Raw genomic sequence first — 23,179 nt, forward strand, 5'->3', positions numbered from 1 at the left:
TAATTCAGGCCCTCAGGCCCACCCAGTAACTTTTAATGGTTGCCCTATTATATGACAGTAGTGTGCTAGATAATGGCAAAACACAGAGCAATAAGTTAGGGTCTTTGTTCTTGATGAATTCTGATTGATGGGAGAGTCAGACATTTGATCAGAATGGTGTACTACAGGAGAAAGAAGTTGGAGCAATTATTTGTCCGTAGGAACTGATTTCATAGAAGGACTGACATCTGAAGTGGGTCTTGAAGGGTGAATATGAGTTTTCTAGATGAAGGGGAAAGGTATTTCCAGGCATGAAGAGTAGCATGTGCAAAGGCATAAAGCCTTGAAAAGTTCAATAATCATTTCTAATTTCTGTTTCTAAGATGTAGTTCAGAGGCATTAAAACCTAGGTCAGCTACTTTAAAAAACATTTTTATTGTGAAATTTTATACACATTCATAAAAGTGCAAAAACATATCTATCAGCTTACTGAATTATTATAAAGCAAATACACATGTAATGATCACTGAGGTCAAAATCTATAAAATGGCCAGTAATTCCCAAATTGGTACTGCTTCATTCAGTTCCACTTGCCAACCTTCTCCTCCGTGGAAAGGTAACCACTATTCTATTTTAATAGTTGCTTTAACAAAGGGATACACCCTCATAACTGACACCTCTATCATCTCTCTCTAAAATTCCCTTGTGTCCCACACTCCTTCCCCACTCAGTTGTGACCTTTTGCTTTGTTAATTTCTGAAAAGGGTGAGAAATCCTTAGAGCATAAAGTTGTGAAGTTGTGGGTGGGCCAGATGTAATGAGAATTTATTATTATATATCTGTACTGTGTTCCAGATCCTGCTGGGTACTTTATTCATTAACCAATTTCTCACTATGCTGGAAATAGCATAAAGCCGAGAAAACTGAGGCTCAGAAGAGGTTCTTACTTGCCTAGAGACATAAAACCCATGATTGATGGAGATAGGACTAACATCCAGATTTTTCTGACCTCAAAATGTACGCTGATTATATGCTTCTTGTTAAGATTTTATTTCTTCATGTAAAAAATTGGCAGTCAACAGAGATTTTCAGTTGGGGAGTAATATTGGATCGGTTTGGATATCATTCTGTTGATAGTGTGGAGTAATTGAGGGAGGGAGAGATGGGTGGTAGGGAGACCATGGAGGTGGTTATGGCAATGGTTCAGAGATAGGGTTTTAGACTAGAAGATTGATGGTGCATATGGAGAGAGGAAACTATTTTCTCGAGCTTTCTGAGGTATAACAAATTGTTTATGGTGGTAGGTTAGATGTTGGGGATAAGTGAGATGAGAAACCTGTATACAAGTAACCTCCGTTACTTTGCATCTGTGCCAATGCTCTTCCTTTGACTCCAAGGCTTCTGTCTTGAGAGCCTTTTGGATAGGAACACTGTTGGTTAAAATTTGAAAGAGAAAGAACATTTTGGTAAGAAGTTCAGTTTTGGTCCTGCTAACTTTGAGATGCCTGGGGAAATTCAGATGGTCTGTCTCATGGGTAGTTAAGAGTTTAGAGGCTCCAGGGACAGGTCTGACCTGGAGATAAAGTTTTAGTAATCATTAGAATATATGTAACTTGAGGCATAGGACCTGGACTCAGACCTATATTTAAATCTTGGCTCGGACACTAATTATCTGTTTCTCTTTACATAAAATGGGGTAATATCTAACCCAGGATCTTTGTAAGGTTTCAGTGAAAAACTAGAAAAGCACTTAGCACATTGAGTTCAAAAGTGACAAAATTATCATTAGGTATTATTAGATTATAATACAGACTTATGAACAAACTCCTTTATAACCAAAAAACATTTTTAAGAAATGAAATTCACTTAAATGCTATCTGAAATGCATTTGAATGGAAGACTTGTCAAGGATGGTTTGGTGCCCATACGACAGCATGGTGCATGCATTGTGTCACCTGGCCAGCAAGACCTAAGTGTGCCTTAGCACCAGGAATGAAAGATATAAGTTCATGTCAGGGTTTCCTGGTAGGCAACTTATCTCCCGGATAGCAACACAGGTACAACCTACTCCTTACTCTCCTTAAAATAAACACCTTAGGGAAAGCATTATCTTCTTTTTTCATATTATGTTGCTTGTAATTCTATATAGTTGATAAAAGAGCAACAGTTTAATATTTGTCCCTGTAAATCAATTTTTCCATGACTCTTTCTAAACTCTCAGCCTCTACTTTGGCCCATAATTTGATTTGTACCTAATTATGAATTTAATTATTTGTGTTATAAAATGCCACCTCATTATCAAAGCTAGCAAAATCTGGACCAGAGTAAAAGTTCTATAGAAACCATAATTACTTCTATTTGGTGTTAGGTTTTTATGCTGTGTTTTAGTGGGATGTGTTTAAAAACAGATGGGAAAACCTTTCAAAAAGCAAGTCTACTTGGAAAAGTTAAGTAATCATCAGTTTATCTACACAAGGCCACCAAATTGGCCCAATTATTTAAAGAATAGGTTTGATTAGTATCTTCTTGTTTTGCTGTTCTTAAAGGAATTATATGAATCATATAGCATTAAAAAAATTCAACAGCTTTAATTAGCTAGTACCATTCTTGAAATAATTATCTATTGTGAAAGAGTATATGCAAAGACCATCACAATAATCCTTCCCATTCCTATTATGCATGTCCCTTTGAAATGGGACTTTGCTGTTCTTCCCATCCATAAGGGGAATCTGTTTTCCCAATTCCTGAATCTATGCTGGCCTTTTGACCTACTTTGACTAACAGAATGTGATAGAAGTGATGTCGTGTAACTTCTGCTTCAAGAGGTCTTACGGCTTCCTGTTTCTACCTGCCTGGCATGCTGCCTACATATGAAGCCCAGGAATAAAGGCTAGGAGGTAGGTCCAGCCCATAGTCAACACCAACAACCAGTCATGAGTGTGCTCAGTTAAGATGCCAAATGATTACCTGCATGATCCCAGACAAGGCTGATCTGAATCACTGATCTATAGAATTGAGAGTATATAAAATGGTTTTAAAGCACTATTTCTAGGGTGGTTTCTTATGCAGCAATAATAAATGTGTATGTGTGTGTAGAATTTTCCTGCCTTGAAGATGAGAGAATAATTTTAAACCATAAAATGGTCTTAGGTTAATCATAAGGACATATTTCCAGACTTTAAGGATCACAAAGTTCCTTAAAGCGTAATAATGTGTCACCTAGGTTGCTGCAGTGAACAATGAAGACATAATTTTTCCGGGATGATTTGTGCAGTGGGATGATTTGTGCAGTGTTTTTAGAGGTAGGATGATAATTCTAGATGATGTCCAAAGTCTAAGCTCTAGAGCCCTGTGGAATTTCAATTAAATTCTTGTGATTTAGCAACTCCATAAACTTCGACATAGCATTTTAATACCTTTCACAAATGACAGGATCTGCTGGCTCATCTTTCACATACGGTGTGATCCAAATGGTTATGGTATAGTGTAGGCGACATGGTATAGGCAGTATAGCATAATGGCTGAGGTCATGAGTCTCAGAGCCATACTACTTGGGTTCAAATGCTGGCTCAGTTGCCTATCAGCTGTGTGTATCAGGTAACCTTGAGGAGTTATCTAACCTATTTCTGCCTCAGTTTCCCTACCTGTAGAATGGATTGAATTGTTGATAGGATTAAATGAGTTATTTAAAAAAATTTTTTTTTAAAGATTTTATTTGGGAGACAGAGAGAGTGAAAGTGAGAGAGAGAGAGAGAACACAAGCCGGGTGAAGAGCAGAGGGACAAGCGGACTCCCTGCTGAGCAGGGAGCCCAATGCGGGGCTCGATCCCAGGGCCCTGGGATCATGACCTGAGCCGAAGGCAGATGATTAACCGACTGAGCCACCCAGGTGCCCCTAAATGAGTTATTCTTGAGCTTAAAACATATTACTCAATACATGTCAGATACTAATATTGTTATAGAAGGGATTGATCTAGGTATTAGACCCAGTTCTGTTACTTTGTGACCTTTAGCAAGTCAGTTAACCTCTCTGAATTTCAGTTTTCCCATTTATAAAGTAAGGTTTACTAGATAATTTCCATGGTTTCTTTTCATCTTTAAAATTCTGATTCAGTATTCCAGTATCTGTTTTACCCACACAGACGTTCCAATCTTATCTATACTTGTAATTTCTCAAAAACTGTTTAAAATCCATTCTATTAGCAAGCAATTTTGGGGACCTTCTAGTACCAACCACTCTAAAGTATAAAGAGTGCTGCATTTACTCCGGAAGCTAACCATTTTTTACTCATATGTGGCCAGCAAACATTTATAACTCACATATTTGAAGCAATGCCTTTTCAGGTTTATGGAAACTTAAAATTGTATATTCATTTTTTAACCTGTGCTAAATAAATGTGCTTATAAAAGTAGGAAAAGCTCCTCTGGAAATGAAGAAAATATTTCACCTCAAATTTTACCAAAGAGCTCCAATGTTAAATAAAAATTACCTGTAACTCCACTGTTAAGGGGTCACATTAATTTTTTTTCGATATGCTTAAGCATACTGCACACCATGTTACACAAAATGATTTTTATTGGCTGCCTAACAAACACCATCATGTGGACATAATTTCTTTTACCTTACATGTAGGTTGTGGCATTACATTTTAGTTTGATGTTGTATGACGCCTCTTGAAAATGGGACAGAAAAAAATGATCAAACATACTGCGTATATGTGACTGGCGTGTAGAATGTACGGTAGCTGGAATTCCCTTAAAAAAGTGGATCACTTGGACCACTCTTCTTCCTTTTCCTGTCACCCCTATAATCAAGCTGCTACAATCCCCCAAGACCTATGCAAATGCTCCGTTCAGTATTTTCACAATAACGAGTTTATCAATTAATTACTGGACCTACCACAAATTTTCCTATTAATTTTTAAAACAGATTTCAGTCACTCGTTTGCTCTTCCAAAATACACACAGAACCTACCGACTATTAAACCGCTCTTTCAGGACCCCGCAAACGGACAATTCAAGCTACACAACTGCGGAGATTTTCAGTGGCTCTGTCGGCGCGAGAAGATAAAACAAAGCTTTGTCTCCCTTAATATTTCCTGACCGACAGTGGACACGTATTTGCTTGTAGAACAAGAACTCCGTTCTGGGAGTTGAGGAGGCGGCTCTCCTGCCCCAAGAGGCGACCACACGGGTTTTCGGAATGTGACAGACGACCGCGATCTTCGGGGATTTTCCAAGCCGGACGCGGGCACCGAAGAGGAGGGAAAGCGCGTCCTGCGCACGTGACCCACCTTCTTCGCCTTCAGGTTCCAGAAGAGGAGCGCCGCGGCAATCAATCCCGATCGTCCGCCACTCGATAGCTTCCTCCCAAGGACCTGATGAAAGCCCCAAAGTGCTGAGAGGCACACTTCGAAAATTCTTAGGTTAAAAAAAAGAAAAAGAAAGAAAAGACTTCTACCATTAGTGTGCTGACAACCTTTTCGGAATCACCACTCCTTACGGCTCACCCATTTGTCGAGCCGCCTCCTACAGTTCCTTCCCGTGCTTTTCCAACCCTCCCCGTTTCGGTTCCAATGGAAGGAGAAAAGCAACAGTTTGCTTGCCCATCAGCCCGCCTCTCGGGCACAAACAGCCCCGGGCTCCGGCTGTCCGTCCGCCCGCCCGCGAGAGCACGCGCGGACGAGTAGCCGGCCCGAGACCCCCGGTCGCGGACCCAGCGCCACCGGCCCAGGTTCCCTCCCTTTGCCGGGCCGTAGCGCGTCGCCTCGCCACAGGCCCGGGCGCCCGGCCGGGCGCATGCGCGCGGCGCTCCCGGGCGTGCCGGCCACACTCCCCCCACCCACTCCGAGAGCTTGTCACTTCCTGCCCTCGCCCCATCTCCGTCCGGGGTCAGTCAGTCGCTCCCTGTCGCTGCGGGAGAGTCTCTGCTTCCCCCTTCCTACCCGCTCCGCGGCGGTAGCTCAGGCTCTTCGGGGAGGGGGAGACAGAGAAAGAGAGAGACTGACTTAATAAAGTTTCCTGAAACAACAACTACTACCAAAAAAGGCCCAAGGTGGGGGGGAACCCCCATTCTTCCCCGCCCCTCTCCAAAAGCCTGAGGGACCGTTGCAGGTGGAGCGGCGCTTCGGGGGGAGCCGGGCTCCGGCGGGCAGCCGTTGCCCCGGCGAGGGGCGCCCAGGTCCTGCCCGCTCCGGTTCCGGCTCCTTCGGTGGCGGCGGCGGCTTCTGCGGGGCGGTTCCTCCTGTCAACTGCCTGCGCCCGCGCGCCGCCCGCCCGCCCAGCTCCACAGCGCGGAGGGACGCCGTGAGCCGCCGCCGCCGTCGCCGTCGCCTCGGGCCGCGGAGGGACGTGGTGAGCTGTGGCGCTTCCGCGTCAGCGGCGGCGGGGACTCTTTGGGAGCGCGTCGGGCCCGAACCCCGGTTCCCTTCGCGTGGTGTGCCGAGCCTGCGCCAGGTGGGGCCCGAAGCCGCCTCCCACGCCAGGCTGTCCCTGCGGCTGCCCGGCCTGCCTGCCTTCCTTCCGCCTGCCCGCCCTAGGAGTTAAGTAAGTTGGGCGCACTTGGTTATGGGTACGGGGGCTCCGCCGCGGAGACCCCAACGCACGTGCGTGGCGGGAGGGCGCGGCGAGGGCCGGCCGCCGGCGGGAGCCGCACCTCGACCGCCCCTGTCGCCGCGCCCGCCGCTCCGCGGGCCCCGGCGCCGGCTGTGCCCGCCGCGCTCCGCGCCTCCGTCTCCGCGCGCGCCCGCCCGGGCCGGCGAGGCCGCTGCCGCCCGCGCAGCCGGCCAGGCCCTCGCCTTGCGCTGCGCGCCCCAGGCTGCGTTTCCGGGTCGGGCGATGAACCTGTGCGGGAGTTTGGGCTGCAGAAGCCTTCGTGCGTTTTTCTTTTTTAGGTTCTAGAGGAAGGTACGGGTCCGTGGAGGGAAAACGGAGGGCGGGTGGAGGGAACGTATCTGGAAAACATAGCCAGAGCCCCCCCAGGAAGTTCAGGGTGAGTGACGGATTTGTGCTTCTTTCAACAGCCAAGCCGCAATGAAGAGCTTCTTACAGTGAAAGGAAAGTCGGTCTCGCCCACTGAAAATGCCTTTAAGGGACAAATACTGTCAGACTGACCACCATCATCACGGATGCTGTGAACCAGGTATACTCCTTTCTCCTCCAGTTTACTTTGCCCTTCGTCAGAGCCACTCTGCCTTGTGTTTTCCTCCCAGTTTTCTTTTCCTCCTGCCCAAGAAGTCATTTCTAAGTAAGCAGCCTGTAATTTTCCCCAGCATAAAACTAGTTATGAAGCTAAAAGCTTGTACAAACAAGAGGTCTCCCCTGCTTGATCCCTTAAAAAAAGTACTGCAAGTGTCACCTTCAGTCTTTTCCACAAGATCAATCACTCAGTCCCTTTTCCTTCTTTCGAGGCAGCCTGCAGTTAGTAGTATACCCCCGTGTCCTTTGAATGTTTAAAACTGAAGACAGGGAAGAAAATAGGTAGCTGAATGCTAGTATGTCTTCGTGAAAGTGGATTCATTTAAACTTTTAAAAATTAAGTTTCTTACGCATGTTTATTAGGGAATAGTGGTTAAAGCCTAAAAATGAGTTTAGTTGGGCTAAAAAAGTTTGTTAAACGCAGCTTGTTGGAACAATCAGGTTTTGCTGACTGCAACCTTTAAAAATTTTCTTGCACAGAATATATTGTATTGCAAAATAAAAAATCTGGTTATTCAGGTAGAATACATAAGTATTTTTAGGATAGTTTATTCAGTAGAACTGTTTTTATTTGGATTTATGGAATGAAAAAGTTCCTTTTTCGAGTCTCTTGAATATTAGAAAACTTTAATCTGATAAATGTGGTATATAAACTTGAGTTTTTCTAGTTATCAGAAGCTTGATGAGTTTTGTCACAAACATTTAGAGGTACAACTTGGAAACATTGAATACATATGTCACTAAACCAAACAAAGGCTATTCTATTCTAGTTTAAAGGCAGGTGTTTATCATTATTTTTGACCTAAAAGTTATTAGGACTCTTTATGTTTTTGCTTTTTTTTTTTTTTTTTTTTTTGTTGGGAGTATGTTAACTGCTCTAATGTACTTGGTTTTGTCACAGTAGAGTTCAAGTAGAGAACTTTTTAGACTAATGAGAAAAAATGGCAGTGGTAAAGAAGAAGAACTCCCATTTTCAGAAAACTTTGATACACATGAGAAAAAATTTGTACTATGGCCCTATCTCCCCACTGGTTTACTGGAAATCAGTCATAACTTACCTCTGCTAATAATATAGTCCCAGGATGGATCCAGTTTCTGTTCAACTGCCCATGACCTATTTTCAGCACCCCTGCATACTGCATATTTTGTGTATTTTGTGTGTCATTTATACTTTATCAAATATTGAATGGAGTTAGTTTTGAAGTAGAAGGCTGTGAATGCCTTTTATACTTGTGTTCCACTGACCTTTTATTCTAGTTTTTTATTTGAGAACATTTCAAGTCATTTAAATTGAATTAGTTAATGAAATCATTTTAAATAAAACTACTTACTTAGGAAGAAGTTAATGTGTTCATTTATTTCTTTATTTCTTTGGCAAATTATTATTGAGCACCTATTAGGTGCTAGGCACTGTCCAAGGCAATGGGCATGTAAGTTGTGAACAAAACTGATGAGGTCATTCCCTCATAAAACTTTTGAGTGGGAAGAAATAGACAAGTAAATAAATAATTTGTGACCATAGCTTAGTGTATTCTGATAATTAAAGTTTTCTAGAGACTTTAATGTCTTTTTAAGGATGTTTTTCAGAGTTGAACTTTTTAATATGTATTGGAACTTCTTTGCTTTTTTTCTCCCTCATTAACAAGAAATCCTATAAGTTGCATTAATTTTAAAAATTAAACTTTCTTTTACCAGAAACTTCTTCAGTGCAGTTTATTTTTCAGACTACCAGATCATAAGTAGTTCGTGTTTCTTTGCTTCTTAGCTAGAATTAAACACTTTCTGAAGATTAGTTCGGTGGAAAGCTAGAAGTTTGTTAACTTATAGAATAGTTAATTGTCATTATTTCAGAGGAAGGTTAGTCCTGTGTGGGAGGATATTTTCAGTACTGCGAGGAATATGTTAGGTTAGTTTTTAAAAGAGGATGTCTTTAGATGGAGGGAAGAAGATGGCATGCTGTTTGAGAAATTCTTTTAATGGGCAATCATCAGAGGTCTAGCCCCTTTTGAATCATGAATAGTGGGGCTGGTCCCTGAGCAGTGTGTTCCTGAGGAGGCCTTGATAGGATGGGTCAATTTGTAGTGAAGGGTGGTGATAGAAGCCTGTCGGTGTATGTAAAGTACTTTCTTAGTTATGTTTGAAGACTGTTTCTTACAGAACTTTTCAAACATTCAAAAGTAGAGAGAATGGTGTAAGGAACCTGTTGTAAGCATCACACAACTCAACACGTCAATACATGGACAATCTCTTTTCGTCTCTATTCTCCCTTCTGCACAGTTCTGTTGTCCACCCTCCTACTACTTCCCTACCCTCTATTATTTGTAAGTAAATCCCAGACATCATAAGCAGAAATTTATTTTAAGGGGCTTTTTTTTACGGTAGGAGAGACTATTAACAAAAGTAGGTATTTGATTCTGGGATGTGTGTTCTTGGAAGGATGTAAAGACAGATGTTAACTTCTGAGGGTTTGGGTGTTTTGATTGGAGGACGATGATGGCTTTTTTCCTAATGGTTGTGTAAACTGATCTTGGGAGGGATGATAGGGTATATGAGAGGAAACTTTTATAAAATACTAATATATAAAGTTTTTTAGGGTTGAGAGTATGTTTTCAAATGAAGAATCATTTTTTTTTTTTTTTTTTTACAGTGGTAACTACACAGATCTCTATGCTAAGTGGATGTGTCCATGGATAACTAAGCTAACTCTGGGGTTATTTTGAATGGTGTCTCAGGCTGTTGATGTGTCTAGTGGTAGCAGTGTTCTGAAGGTGATTAGGTAACAAAATTTTGCTGCAGCTTTGAAATCGGATGTTCTCATGTGGAAATGGAAGCTGGCGTATTAAAGAAAGTTTTCTGGAGCATTTTTAAATGAGGAAAGGGGACTCTAAGGACAAGTTTCCATTTTTCTCCATATCCCTCCCTTAGTCATTACTGTTTTTTTTTTTTAATTTTCCCTTTCTAGAATTCTTGCTACTTATAGAGCCAAACCTTGTTGCTTTTAGTTCTTTACAATTGTACATTTTCTACCCTCTCTTATTTTTTTTATAAACAGTCATCAGTTGTTTTGTACAAATAGTGAAAAGAGATCCATCTAATCCAAATAAATGGTATCATCAGTCTATTTACAAACTTCTGCTATTGCATCTTTAAAGGATTGAATTCTACTTCTCTTTGATTTTGGAAACAGTTTTTCAGTTTTTGGTGTCAGAAAGCAATTGATTTGTACATGATGATGGTGGTGGCGGTGGTGGTGGTGGTGGTGGTGATAGAACATTTATTGAACATATATCCCAGGCTCTGTTTAACCAGTTTACCTGCATTAGCTCATTTAATCCTCATACAACCCTATGATTTAGATACTTTTATTATCCCCATTTTAGAGATGAGAAAGAGATCAGAGAGTTTGATTTGCCTTAGTTGTATCTAGTAAATGTCAGAAAAAAAATTCAGTGTAGTAAGTCCAGGTCTGGAGTCTTTATATTTTTAATCGCTGCAGGTAGTGCCAATGTCAGATGTTCTCAAAATGAGTTGTGGGTGTGTGCATGTTCTTAATTCATTTAAAATTCTCCTCTAACGTATGTCTTAAAATTGGGAACGTTGTACTTAATAAGATGACTTGGTCCTGAGACAGTTCCTCCCACTTGTGTACACTGAGCACAAGACTTGAAGCCTTAACAGAGAATCTAAGGCTGTGTCTATACACATAGGAGAGCAGGCTTTAGCTTCCTTATCAGAAAGCTAAATGCTGCCCAAGACCAGGTCCTGAAGCAGTAGCAGCACACATTTATTGATGTAATCCTCCTTATTTTCCCACAGAGTGGATGATCCTGGGTTAAGATAGTAATAGTTGAGTAGAACATTATAACATATTGAAAAAAGTGAATTAAAGTGACTGGTTTTTCTCTACCAAAAACCATTTCTTTATTTGGTATCTGATGGAAAAACTTCTCCTTTTCAGTTACCTTGTTTCATATCATCATAATCTAATTTATTATATAATTATACTGTGAATCTGAGAATTTTTTTTTTTTAATTTTTATTTATTTGACAGGGAGAGAGACAGCGAGAGAGGGAACACAAACAGGGGGAGTGGGAGAGGGAGAAGCAGGCTCCACGCAGAGCAGGGAGCCCGATGTGGGACTCGATCCCAGGACCCTGGGATCATGACCTGAGCCGAAGGCAGATACTTAACGACTGAGCCACCCAGGCTCCCCGAATCTGAGAATTTTGGAAAGCAAACCTCTCTATATGAAAATGAAAATTTTTATTTTTAAAGTGGAATATTATTTTTACTTATTATAAAAGTGTGTGTGTGTGTATTTTAACATGCACACTTCTAAAAGCCCAGGCTCTGAAGCACTAGCGAAGTATGAGACTGAAAATTAAAATCACCCCGTAAAGTCCACCCTGACAGAACCCTTGTTTTGTTGGTATTCCACCAGACTTTTGTGTTTATATTAGTGTCTGTACATACACACACATAAACATTAAATTTCTTTCTTTCTGTACCTATTGAAATATATATTAATATAAGTGAAATCATATTCTTTAACCTGTTTTTGTTGCTCAACAATCTATTATTGACATCCTTTGTTGTTGGTACATGTAGATCTAGATCATGTAGATCTAGCTCATGCTTTCTAACAGCCGTGAAGGATTCTGTTGTAGGGATATTTCATAGTTTATTTAGTCTGGTTCCTATTGAGAGATTTTTAAGTTGTTTGAAATTTTTTCTTTCTTATTTACAGTGCTGCAGAGTGCTGCAGTGAACATTCTTGAACATCTTGTCATTCGGCACTTCACTAGTTCTTTCCTTAGGCAGTGAGTGGTTTTTGAGTTTTGCTCTCATAATTGCCCAGAGAGCTGTACTAGATTGTCCAGAGGGTTCTGGAATGGTTTATGAGATGTGGCTAGGACATCATTGCCCTAGAATTTTGATTAAATATAGAGGGTCCTCTTCAAGGGGAATAAAAAGGCAAACATGACGAATATGTAGTAAATAATACCAAAATAGTAAATTTTTGCATTTGAAGCCTTAAGTAGCTTTAATTTAGCCTTGAATTGAGAATAATTTTAGTTATTTTTGTTCCCATTATTTCATTTTGCCTTACAAAGATGATGGTGAAGTATATACGAACAAGTGTGATTATCATTAACATGATTGTAGCAAACCATTGTTTTACTTCAATAGTAAATGATTTAAATAACCCTTTTTTTGTGGGGATTGGGGTGGGTGTTTGTCTTCCATGTAGTTTATATCCTGGAACCTGGAGATGCTCCTTTGTTACAGCAACCACTACAGACATCCAAATCTGGTATTCAACAAATAATTGAGTGCTTTCGATCAGGTATGAATGTTTTAGGATGTATTTTTCAATCTTCACATAATAGTTAAAAACTACCTAGAAATCCTTAGAATTAATTGTTAAAAAATATTAAAATGTATACATTGGTTTTATAGAATACTTTTAATTGTCATATTTTTAAAAAGTGATGAATAAATATTGACTTGATCTAGATTCTTTGTCAGTACTATATATTATATATTAATATAGAAATAAAATTATTTAGTATGATTTACAGAAATATATGTGGTATCTTTATTAGTAATGTGCCTCTTCTTAACAATTTATTGTTATTTTTTGGCATATCTTTGTAAACCCTCAATGGGCACTAGTATCTTATACTGGGTCTTTATAAGCATTGGCAGAGTAGATTATTTATTCAGAATGTCTGAGATGTCACTTGTTCTAGATTAATTACTTTATCGTCTCTGTTTATGTGACTCACCTTCTCCTGCCTAACCCTGGAGTTTCAACATCTTTGATAGAGCACAAGACAGGAAAAATACTCCAGTCCCTGGTCTCTTTGGATACATTTGTTTAGCTTTACTTTCTATTAGATTATTATAACAATTGCATGTATAATAATGTGCAGTTGCAGTCCAGTGCTTTAAAATAGGTGTTGCTTACTACATATATATGACTGAGAACTGCTGGAACTCCTTTCTCAGTAAAATCTTAGGTTGCTGTGATTCTTATGATCCACTTATCCACCTTTTGTAGATTTGTCTTCTCTGACATTGCAGACTGTTGAGTCAGATATAAATAAGCAAACACACATGATTGATGGGACACCTAACTGATGGAAACTTAAATGATTAGAATATCTTTTGTTATTATTCTAAAGCTTACTATTTTAATGAAAAATTTCTGAGATTAAAAGGAAAAGGTATTTATATGTAACCACTTGTTTTGTATTGATAAATGCTTTGAGGTGCTTGTTTTTAAGTCATTGTAAAGAGAAATAGTATATATTTGCTTTATTTTAGGATCTAAGAAATAGATTGCTCCTTAATCTGAAATAAAAATTGTTTTTATTTCTGACTTTTTGAGATCTGTTTCTTGGATTTTTAATCTATAGTCCTCATGGCATTGCTTTTATGTATATTTAATTCAGTAAGTATTGAGTGTATACCCATGCCTTGCTCATGTTGAATGGTGGTATAACCTATTTTAGGATGTTTTTTGTTGTTTTTATTTTTGATAGTTGCCCTTCATTAACAGAAGTAACTGATAGGTCAGGTTTTCCTATGATAAATACAATTAAAATTTTACTTACTAGGGGCAGTATTTATAATATATTTCTGGCATAATGGAAGAATGGTTAGTTTCTGGTCATAGTAAGAGTTTTTTTAGCTACTTTTAGTAGATAATTCTTTTTGTTCTTTCTCATGGAAATGAAGGTAGTAGCTTTTCACATTTAGTTATGTTCTTTGCTTTAGTTATTTTTTTCTTTTCTTTTTTTTTTTAAGAGAGGGAGAGAGAGGGGCGGGAGGGGGAGAGAATCTTAAGCAGGCTTCACACCCAGTGTGGAGGCGGATGCGGGGCTCAATCTCACGACCTTGAGATCATGACGTGAGCTGAAATCAAGAGTCAAAGCTTAACTGACTGAACCACCCAGGCACCCCTATAGGTTTCTTTTTTAAAATCCAAAATTTGGAATGAATAAGATTATTTTATACTACTTCACTTTATTATAGTGTTATTTGATTAAGAAGTTAGAATTGGTTCATCATAAATACTTTGTCTTGTAAAATATACTTTTTCAAGAAGATCCTGTTCTCAAAATCTGTGTTTAACTTTGGAAGATGAATATTTAGAAATGATATTAATTGTTTTCCTTTTGCACTGTGCTCATGTCTGTTTTCTGTATTTCCTATTTCCTTACAATCTAAAGAAAAGGGTCTGTGAAATGGGTAAAATGTTCTTTTTTAAATGTCCCCTTCTGACCTTTCAAATTCAAATTTGCCTTCTGAGTTATGTTTTATTTAGGTAAATTCTGAAAATACTATAAATTTAACTCTGAGTACCCAATAATTTAAATTAGAAGTGATTTAGAAATATGCTTAGCAGGACAAAGAACTTACTTTGGATTTAAAAAAAGGAATTCTTTTACTTTGTTAATGTGTCTCAGAACTAAGCAATTTTAATTTCCTCAAGATTATAATCTCTTATATATCTGTGTAATCTAAAGTTTGCTAAGGTAGTTCTTTAGCACTGAAGTATCCAAGCCCTGGCTGACTGAAACTTTGGGAGGATAGAATGGAAGTTTTGGCCACATGACTTAGGGACGAAGATCCATTCTTACCCCTAAGTTCTTCCTGGTCCCATTCTACTCCCAACCACACCTTCAATGACTCATTCCTTTCTAGACTCTTTCCATTATAGCTGGGTCACACACATTGCATTTAAAGAACTCTTTGAAGTCTATGCTTTTGCTCTTGTTAACCTATAGAGGCCAAGTCAGGTGGGACATTAGTAATGTGTTAGGATATCTAGCTTAATCTTTAAGCTCAGATAGTTGTCTTCAGCTACTGTATCATTTCTAAGTGACTCACCTCCTGTCTACACTGGGCTGTCTATGACCTGGTATTAATTCCTGCCCAAGCTGGAAGTTCCTAAAAGGCTGAGGAAGGAGTTAACTCATTTTTTTAGGTCTACCAGCCCCACATGTGCTGTACTAACTGCTTGATCAGTTTGACTTGTTCTCTTTGCTTCACATTTCAGTTTTTGCTTTGGACTGTTTTTCTGTTTTTAAATGATAACTCTTTCTTGACCTCTGATAATCTTTTTATTTCTGGCTGCTTCATTTGTAAATTAATTTGAATAGATTTTTCTTTTTGGAATTAAGTAATATTCCTATATTGGAATAAGTAATATTATTGAATTAAGTCATAAGTGCCTGTGGTTTAAAAATAAAAAGGAAGTATAAAAGGATATATAAAAATACAAAAATAAGTCTCTTTGCTCAGGCAGCCACTGCTACATGATTTGTGGGTCTTCTTCCAGAGACCCTATGTACATATACAAGCATATATCCCTCACTTTTTTCCCCAGTATGAACGGTAGCTGAGTCTGCACACTGTTACGTATTTTTGCTTTATTAACAGTACATTTCACTGTTGTTTGACATTTGTCCATAGAGAAATACCTCATTTTTTTTTTAGAAGGCTGCCTATTTTGCTCCAACCTACAGATTTTGTACTCTTGACATCCCTGATGGTTGGATGACTTTGAGACATGCTGTTTGCTCTGTATCCCTGGCTTCTGATACTATCTTGACTGGGCCCTGCCTTTTGCTAGAGCGCTGCCTTAGCTCTGTTAATCCTTCTAGGATCACATCTGTGATTTGGTGTCTTCAAATTTCTCTCCTTTTTATTGACACTTTTATTTTAGCTTCCTTTCTTCCTGACTTCTCTCCCTGAACTGAAACAGAATTGTAAGTAACAACAACAAAAAAGGTGTACTTCCACGAGACATTTATTAAAATCGATTTAATTGAGCTTAATATTCTTTCTTAGTCTCTTAATCTTCTGGTGGAGGCAAAGGAGCTATTGAATGCCCTAAGATTAGAAACAGAAAAATGGGGAGAAAAGAGAAGGATAATTATTTAGTCTGGTATTCAAAACTGGTCTTTCATGTGAAGTTGACATCGTTTTTTTGAAACCTTGAAATATATTGTAAAAAGATAATATATAATTATCTGTCTATAAAATACTGCTATGTGCAAGGAAGGGCATCTTTTCTGACTCTTAGGGAGGAGTAAATGGTAGTGAAAAATGAGAATTAGCTTTGTGTTGTATTTGCTCTTGTCATTATCATCTTGGGCTTGGTCATTTAACATCTTAGAAGAGTTGTTTGTTTCGTTTTGGTTTTGTACTGTTTAAAACAACATTACCTGCATTTAGTGTAAGCTGTTCCTGGATGGCGATGCCTCAGTCCTGACTCGGTAGACAAAAACTTAGGATGGAAATGTGATTTATCAGAGATACATAAGATAAGAGAGTGTTATATGATATGGGTTTTGTTTTTGGTTATTACACAACAATAGTAGGAAGTTTAAAATCAGACTAGATATTTTTTGGATGAATAAGACAGATGTAGATTTGTTTGATTTGTTGTTCTTACATTCTTCTCAAAGAATGTCATCTGAGGCTATGTTCCTAGAAGAGCAGACATTTATATTAGTCTGGGAACTTCTTAAGGGCACAGATCAGATCCTTCACTCCCATGTTTCCAGTGAATAGCATTGCAACCTCATATTTAATAGGTGTTCAATAAATGTTTGTGAGACTAAACTTAAAGATTCACCAAGTAGGCACTAGAATAATTTTATTCTGCTTCTAAATTTATTGTAGTATGTGGCAGTGTTCCATAATTAACCTAGTAATTTTTTTAAAGGATTTTATTTATTCATTTGAGAGAGAGAGAGAGAGCGCACAAGCAGGGGGAGAGGCAGAGGGAGAGGGAGAAGCAGACTCCCGCTGAGCAGGGAGCCCGATGCAGGACTCAATCCCAGAACCCTGAGATCATGACCTGAGCCGAAGGCAGACACTTAACCATCTGAGCCACCCAGGTGCCCCTAACTTAGTAATTTTTTAAACCAACTCTTGCAGGTGGTTTTAAGAAAGCAATTTAAATTTTCTTAAGTTTTCCCTATTTTTTAACCTTTAAGAACTTTTGTTAAGGGGTGATCAGTTAGAAATTTCCTTCATATACTGGCCTTGGAAATCAGTTTTGACAGGAGTTACAGATTTGCTTGCAGTGTTGAGATGATACTGTGTTTAAACAGTCATGCTAAAAATGATTGAGCTCATGTGTGAATCATCATAAAGCAAGCAGTATACCATTTAAAAATCATTATTGCTACAACTTAAAATGGTCATTGACCAACATATCCATATATTAAGGAAAAAATGAAAGCTTATCTTTGGCACAGAAGAGTTAGAATTAATATCACATCATGTAAAGTGATTGCCATCCATCCTAATGTAAAACTGAATACTGATTCCTTTAAAAAAAAATCTTGTAAACATTTTTCTCAGTACATACAATGTATTTGATATTAAGGAATAGCACATGACTAAACCCTTGATGAGGTTTAGGTAATTTTTACTGAGCACCTATTATGAGAATCTGAAATATTCACTAATTAGTTAATTTCTAGGCATCAAAAGCCTTACCCTTAGTGGGCTGTGTTTTTTTTTTTTGAAAGATACTGATTAATGATCTATGTAATCAGTAAACAGTGATTTCTAAGATAGTTTTAAAACCCAGGGCAAGAAAAAGTTACTAATATAGGAAAAGGAATAATTAGTAGTAAGATTGCATGGGTCTCTTTCAGGATCCAGGGCAGTGGAAGAACTTAATGTTGCTGTCTAGATGCCCATGTCTGTTGTCTCAGGTGATGAAAGTTTTAGCTATTGACAGAGGCACTGTTGATTGGCCGTGTCTAATTGTTCGTAAGCAAAGCAGTCACAAAATGGTAGCTGACGAGACCATTATGACCACATGGGAAAAACAACAACACCTTAAATGGTAACTAAAACTAACTTAGGGAAAAACTTCTATTGTCCGTATTTATGGAATGGGCAACATCTTATTTTTCTCATTTGTAAATTGTATAAGTTGAATTAGAAAATCTTTGAGGTCTCTTTTTTGACTTACCAGGCAACTTTATATAGACTAAAAAAAAAATCTAATTTATAGAGAACGTTTCCTTAAACATAAAGCTGTCTAGTATGTCATTTAGCAAACTTCAATCAGGCATAGTCCTGAGGGCTGGGAATATAGTGGGTGAGCATTAAAGGTATCTTCTCTGTCCTTTTAGAGCTTCCAGTTTAATGGGATTACAGAAAAATAATTAATTACAAGATAGTGGGATAATATAGTATGGATGTATAGGGTGCTGTGGGAGTAGGGGTGAAGAATTCGTAACAAAAAACAGGAATCAGAAGGCTTCCTGGGGGATGCGACTTCTAACCTGGATTTTTTTTTTTTTTTTAAAGATTTTATTTATTTGAGAGAGAGAGAGTGAGAGAGCGAGCACAGGGGCGGGGGGAGGGGGGAGTCAGAGGGAGAAGCGGACTTCTCACTGAGCAGGGAGCAAGACGCAGGACTCGATCCTGGGACTCACCATCCTGGGACTTGATCCTGGGACTTGATCCTGGGACTCCGGGATTGTGACCTGAGCCAAAGGCAGTCGCTTAACCAACTGAACCACCCAGGTGCCCCGGAGTTTGAAGGATTACTAGAAGTGAGCCAGACCAGGGAAGTGGGAGATTGTTATAGACAGGAAAAAAAAAACATAGGTGAAGGCCTGGAAAGTGAGAGAGAGAGAGAGAAACAATTTGGTGAACCCGTGGCTCTGAAAGAAATTTGATGTACCTGCATCAGCACAACTGTGCTTGTATGTGTGTATGTGTATGTGTAGGTGGGGTGCGGTGGGGGAAGCATTTGTGAATGATAAGATTGATGAGTTAAGGTTAGAGCCAGAGATTTTTTTAGGGGGATGCTATTGGAAACGAATATACACTGTGCTGAGTATAACTAGTTCTATAACTAGGACTAAAGAGTATCTCTCTGTATAGATTTTTAAATTTTTAATTAATTTTTATGGTTGAGAGAACCTGGTGGACAAAGTGAGATCTCTGATTTAGGGATGCAGTCTTACATTTTTAGCAGTAACTGTTTTTTATGTATAACCTCATACTTTCTATTTAAATATTCAATTGAGGGCGCCTGGGTGGCTCAGTTGGTTAGCGACTGCCTTCAGCTCAGGTCATGATCCTGGAGTCCCGGGATCGAGTCCCGCATCGGGCTTCCTGCTCGGCAGGGAGTCTGCTTCTCCCTCTGACCCTCCTCCCTCTCATGCTCTTTGTCTCTCATTCTCTCTCTCTCAAATAAATAAATAAAATCTTTAAAAAAAAAATAAATCTTCAGTTGAGTTCTTAAGTTAAATGTAGTTCAGCTTGTTTTTGCATTCCTCTTCAATCTTTTTTGACTATCTTTAAAGGCAGGATTGAATCTTTAGTATGGGTCTGGCAGGTATTTCAATTTAGAATTAAAGTGTGCAAAATTTTCTATGTTTTCTTCTTACTGGTGCTACACTTAACTATACTCGGGAATTATATGTAGATATGTTAGAGAGGTTATCTAATATATTTCACATTTAAGCATTTTTTTTTTCTATCTTAAAATTGATTTTCCCTATATACTCACTTTATGGATCAAAACCTTATCAGAATCTATTCCCTTTCACGTTGGTTATAAAAGTTGGAGGTTATGGCGAGTAAAGTAATACTGAATTTTTCTAAAGCTGTCTTTGACGTTGAATAAAGATTTTTATTTATTTTAAAAAATAAAATATTTTTGTCATCAGTCTACCTCTCATAGTTTGTCAGTCACTTAGGAGATGAACTATGAACTAAACATGTTAGCAGTCTGTTGCCAGTATATTTTGTTACGTGAAGTGGACTAAGAAAGTGCGTGTGTGTGTGTGTTTGTGTGTATGAATTTACTTTTATATAAAGAATAATACTCAGGCTGTCCTTTGAATCTTTTTAAGTTTATGTTTTCTGATTTTGTGGTAATATGGTTTAGTGCAGTAAACCATTGATTTGGATTTGAGAAATGGTGGAGATGATTTCATTATATTTTTTCCCAGTAGAAATCCAGATGTGTAATTTAATTTTTCTGGGATTTAGGTTCGTATTTTCTTTCATGATTCTTTAAGATAGGTTTGGTTTGGTTTGTTCATTTTACAAGATGGATAGTATAGTGTGTTTACTCTTTAGTAGTCCCAGAGCTTAACAGAGTGTCAAGTACCTGTGGCATGATGGAAGATAGATAGTTTTAAAGTTTTTTTCAGGACACATTTGTTTTTTCCTCTTGAAGTCAATATTATTAGCATCTTTTTTATTTGAGGAAATTAAAGGCTAATTAATTAGTAAAGCATGGCAGATCAATTTTGTCTATTTATCTGTGGCAAAAACCTGTAGGAAATAATGATAAAAGATCTTCTATTTGTGTTTTATTCCTGGTGGATGTTTTTATTTTAAAGATTGGATGCTCAATGCCATTTATTTTTTTTCCTGCCTTTTGATCTTCTGTCATAATGCTTAGATTCCCTATATCAGTGGCATTTCTTCAACTAATCTTTATTGAGCATTGCTAGAGCTGAATACTTTGTAGTTGTAAATAAGACAGGTTTGGTCTTGGCTGCTTTGGAGTTTATAATCTAGTGGGGAAGACAGGCTTTAAATTAGTTTAAACTGTAAACTATCAATATTTAATTAATTGCACTTGGAGTGAGTTTTTGAGGGAGAAAGGCTTTGAATAAATTTATAGTGGTATCAAGAGGCCTAAGCAAAATTCAAATTATGGATAAGGATTCTCTACTCTGACACTCAATGACCATAATTCCATGTTGGCCCAGAACCTGAAGTAATTTGAGCTGAGTTTAAAGAAAAGTCACAGGCAATCTTGTGACACAGTTTTGACTTTTTTTAAGGAATCAGGGGAAAACATATTACAGAACTCCGTGTTCATGTCTTAATGCAGAAGGGAGCTATAGGAACCAGCCAGAAACTTTGGCAAGGAGTAAGGGGTTGGGGGGGAGGGGCATGTTTAATTCTTCTTTCCCCTTCCAGATCTATTGAATCAGAATCTCTAGAGGTGGGTCATGTACATCTTTATTCCCAGTTTATTGTGATGATCAGCCAGGTGTTGGAACCACTGTTGGGATATTCTAAGAATTGATTGGCTGCTGAATTAGAAAAAGAATATCAATTTTAGCTGTCATAATATCCAGATGATGATAGAATTTTACTTAGAATTTAGTTTATAACTTAGTTCTGAATACAAATGGTGGAAATTGGCAATGCCTGTATTTTGTTTGCAAAGTGTAATTGCACTTTGGATTGTCAACAGTGGTTGCCCAGTTTAAAAATGTACGTTAAAGTTACCTTTTGTGTTAAGTTTTATTTTCTTTTTTCCTTTAGGAACTAAACAACTTAAGCACATTTTATTAAAAGACGTGGACACTATTTTTGAATGTAAATTATGCCGCAGTCTCTTCAGAGGATTACCAAATTTAATTACCCATAAAAAATTCTACTGCCCACCAAGTCTCCAGATGGATGACAGTAAGTTTTATTCATATGTTCAGTTATACATTTTATAGTTAAGTATTCTTATACTGCAGCTGGACGTTTGTGTTAAAATGGTATCAATAATTTAATGATGGGGAATAAAATTAAATATTAGACTTAATGTTCATTTTCTTAGGTACTTTCATATTTTTTACTTGGGTTTTTCTAAAGATATATGAGGTTCGATTTATGAGTATATTTATTTATATTAAGATATTGGATATTGTTTTTGAATGTTTATATGGACCATATAGTTTATATTCAGGATTTGTCTAAGTTAAAATATGAGTGCTTTAAAGGGGGTATTGGTATTTTTCATTTTTACTTCTTTTAACAACTTGTTACATATGACTGATAATTTACTAAGATTATCCTTAAGTGAGAAGGTTAGAGCAAAGAATGAGTAAATGAGTTGATTTCTTGGGGATGGTGAAGAGCATTAAAAAATATTAACCTTTCTATTTTTTTCTGGGTCTTGATTTGAAGATCAGTTTTGTTCGCAGTGAAATTTATTTATAACTCAATCATTTTATCAGAAATGAGACTGTGTTATAGGCCGGCTTGAGATCTGAAGTAGCTTTATGTGATGAAGGCAGGTTGTAGGCTAATAAAGTCTTCGTGGAACCGTATGTTGGCTTAAGTATGTTGCCTCTGTATGATTAAGTTAGCAGTATATGTAATGGTATTACTTTCTTGCTTTAAAGAACTGATATAAATTCCTTAAAATATTTTAATAAGTAATAGGTTACTTTCATTATTTCTTGTTCAGGGGTTTAACTCTTTGTGGACTTAAAAATTACAGAACTTATTTTGTCAGTTTGATACTATAGTTGCATTGTGGAGTTTGTGCACTTTTCAACTTAACTTTTTTGGGATGGAAATGAAATGAAAACTCCAAATATCAAAAGTACTACTTAATTACTAGCATGAAGCTGATTTAAAGTATACTATAGGACATAGTTGAAATAAAAATTTCATTTTTGGAAATCTTTCCTGGTACTGTTAGATCTTATTATACTTGTTTTTATCATTGAGATATAAATGAAAAGGCAGTCTGTAGGGATTAGTTTCAAATCTGATCTTTTAATAAAGTACTAGTAGAAAACTCGTTATATTTCTGGTAGTTATTCTTGTTTTTAGTGTAGAGTTGACTTTTAGAAATATAAATAAATGGATTTGTTGGATTATTGTATACCTTTCTTGGCAATACTCATTCTAGAAATACTTCTGTGAAAGTGTTATCCTTATAAACACTACTTTATCCCTTTTACATGGGAAGATTACTAGAAGAGCAATAATGAATCATTAATCTTGTTTTCTAAATATCAGATTTGATGTTGTGTTTGTAGCTAGATTTTAGAATTGTATGTGGAAGCATAACTAGTGTTAGGTAAATCTGGTATAGTAGGAATATTTGGTTGCCTATAGGGGATGAATTATTGCACAAGTAAATAAAACTAGCTCTGTTTTTGGAATAAATCTATAGTTTTTAATCACTTGTTTGAATGG

General features: G+C 37.8%; 1 protein-coding gene and 1 long non-coding RNA gene across 5 annotated transcripts in view; one reads left to right on the forward strand and one right to left on the reverse strand.

Annotated features, from left to right (window-relative positions):
• Nucleotides 1-768: 768 nt before the first annotated feature.
• LOC123840259 (uncharacterized) lies at nucleotides 769-5,843 on the reverse strand. The gene is made up of 2 exons (XR_006789945.3): nucleotides 5,441-5,843; nucleotides 769-5,357 (listed from the first exon to the last, which is right to left on the reverse strand). It is a non-coding gene; the product is annotated as an uncharacterized LOC123840259 (long non-coding RNA).
• Nucleotides 5,844-5,888: 45 nt separating this feature from the next.
• ZNF800 (zinc finger protein 800) overlaps nucleotides 5,889-23,179 on the forward strand; it is a 51,523-nt gene continuing 34,232 nt past the window's right edge. The window contains exons 1-4 of one of the 4 annotated variants that reach the window (XM_054506459.2): nucleotides 5,891-6,525; nucleotides 7,002-7,120; nucleotides 12,429-12,524; nucleotides 21,521-21,664. In XM_054506459.2, the coding sequence (XP_054362434.1) occupies nucleotides 7,060-7,120; nucleotides 12,429-12,524; nucleotides 21,521-21,664 (301 nt within the window). In that variant the 5' untranslated portion in view covers nucleotides 5,891-6,525; nucleotides 7,002-7,059. Of the gene's footprint in view, nucleotides 6,526-6,745; nucleotides 6,886-7,001; nucleotides 7,121-12,428; nucleotides 12,525-21,520; nucleotides 21,665-23,179 lie in introns of those variants that run through there. The other 3 variants (XM_045869909.3, XM_064574989.1, XM_064574990.1) reach the window with 3 other exon arrangements.

This window comes from Mirounga angustirostris, unplaced genomic scaffold (genome assembly GCF_029215605.1).
Source record: "Mirounga angustirostris isolate CCGP_5_RB_7025 unplaced genomic scaffold, mMirAng1.0.hap1 SCAF_12, whole genome shotgun sequence".
Lineage (NCBI taxonomy): Eukaryota > Metazoa > Chordata > Mammalia > Carnivora > Phocidae > Mirounga > Mirounga angustirostris.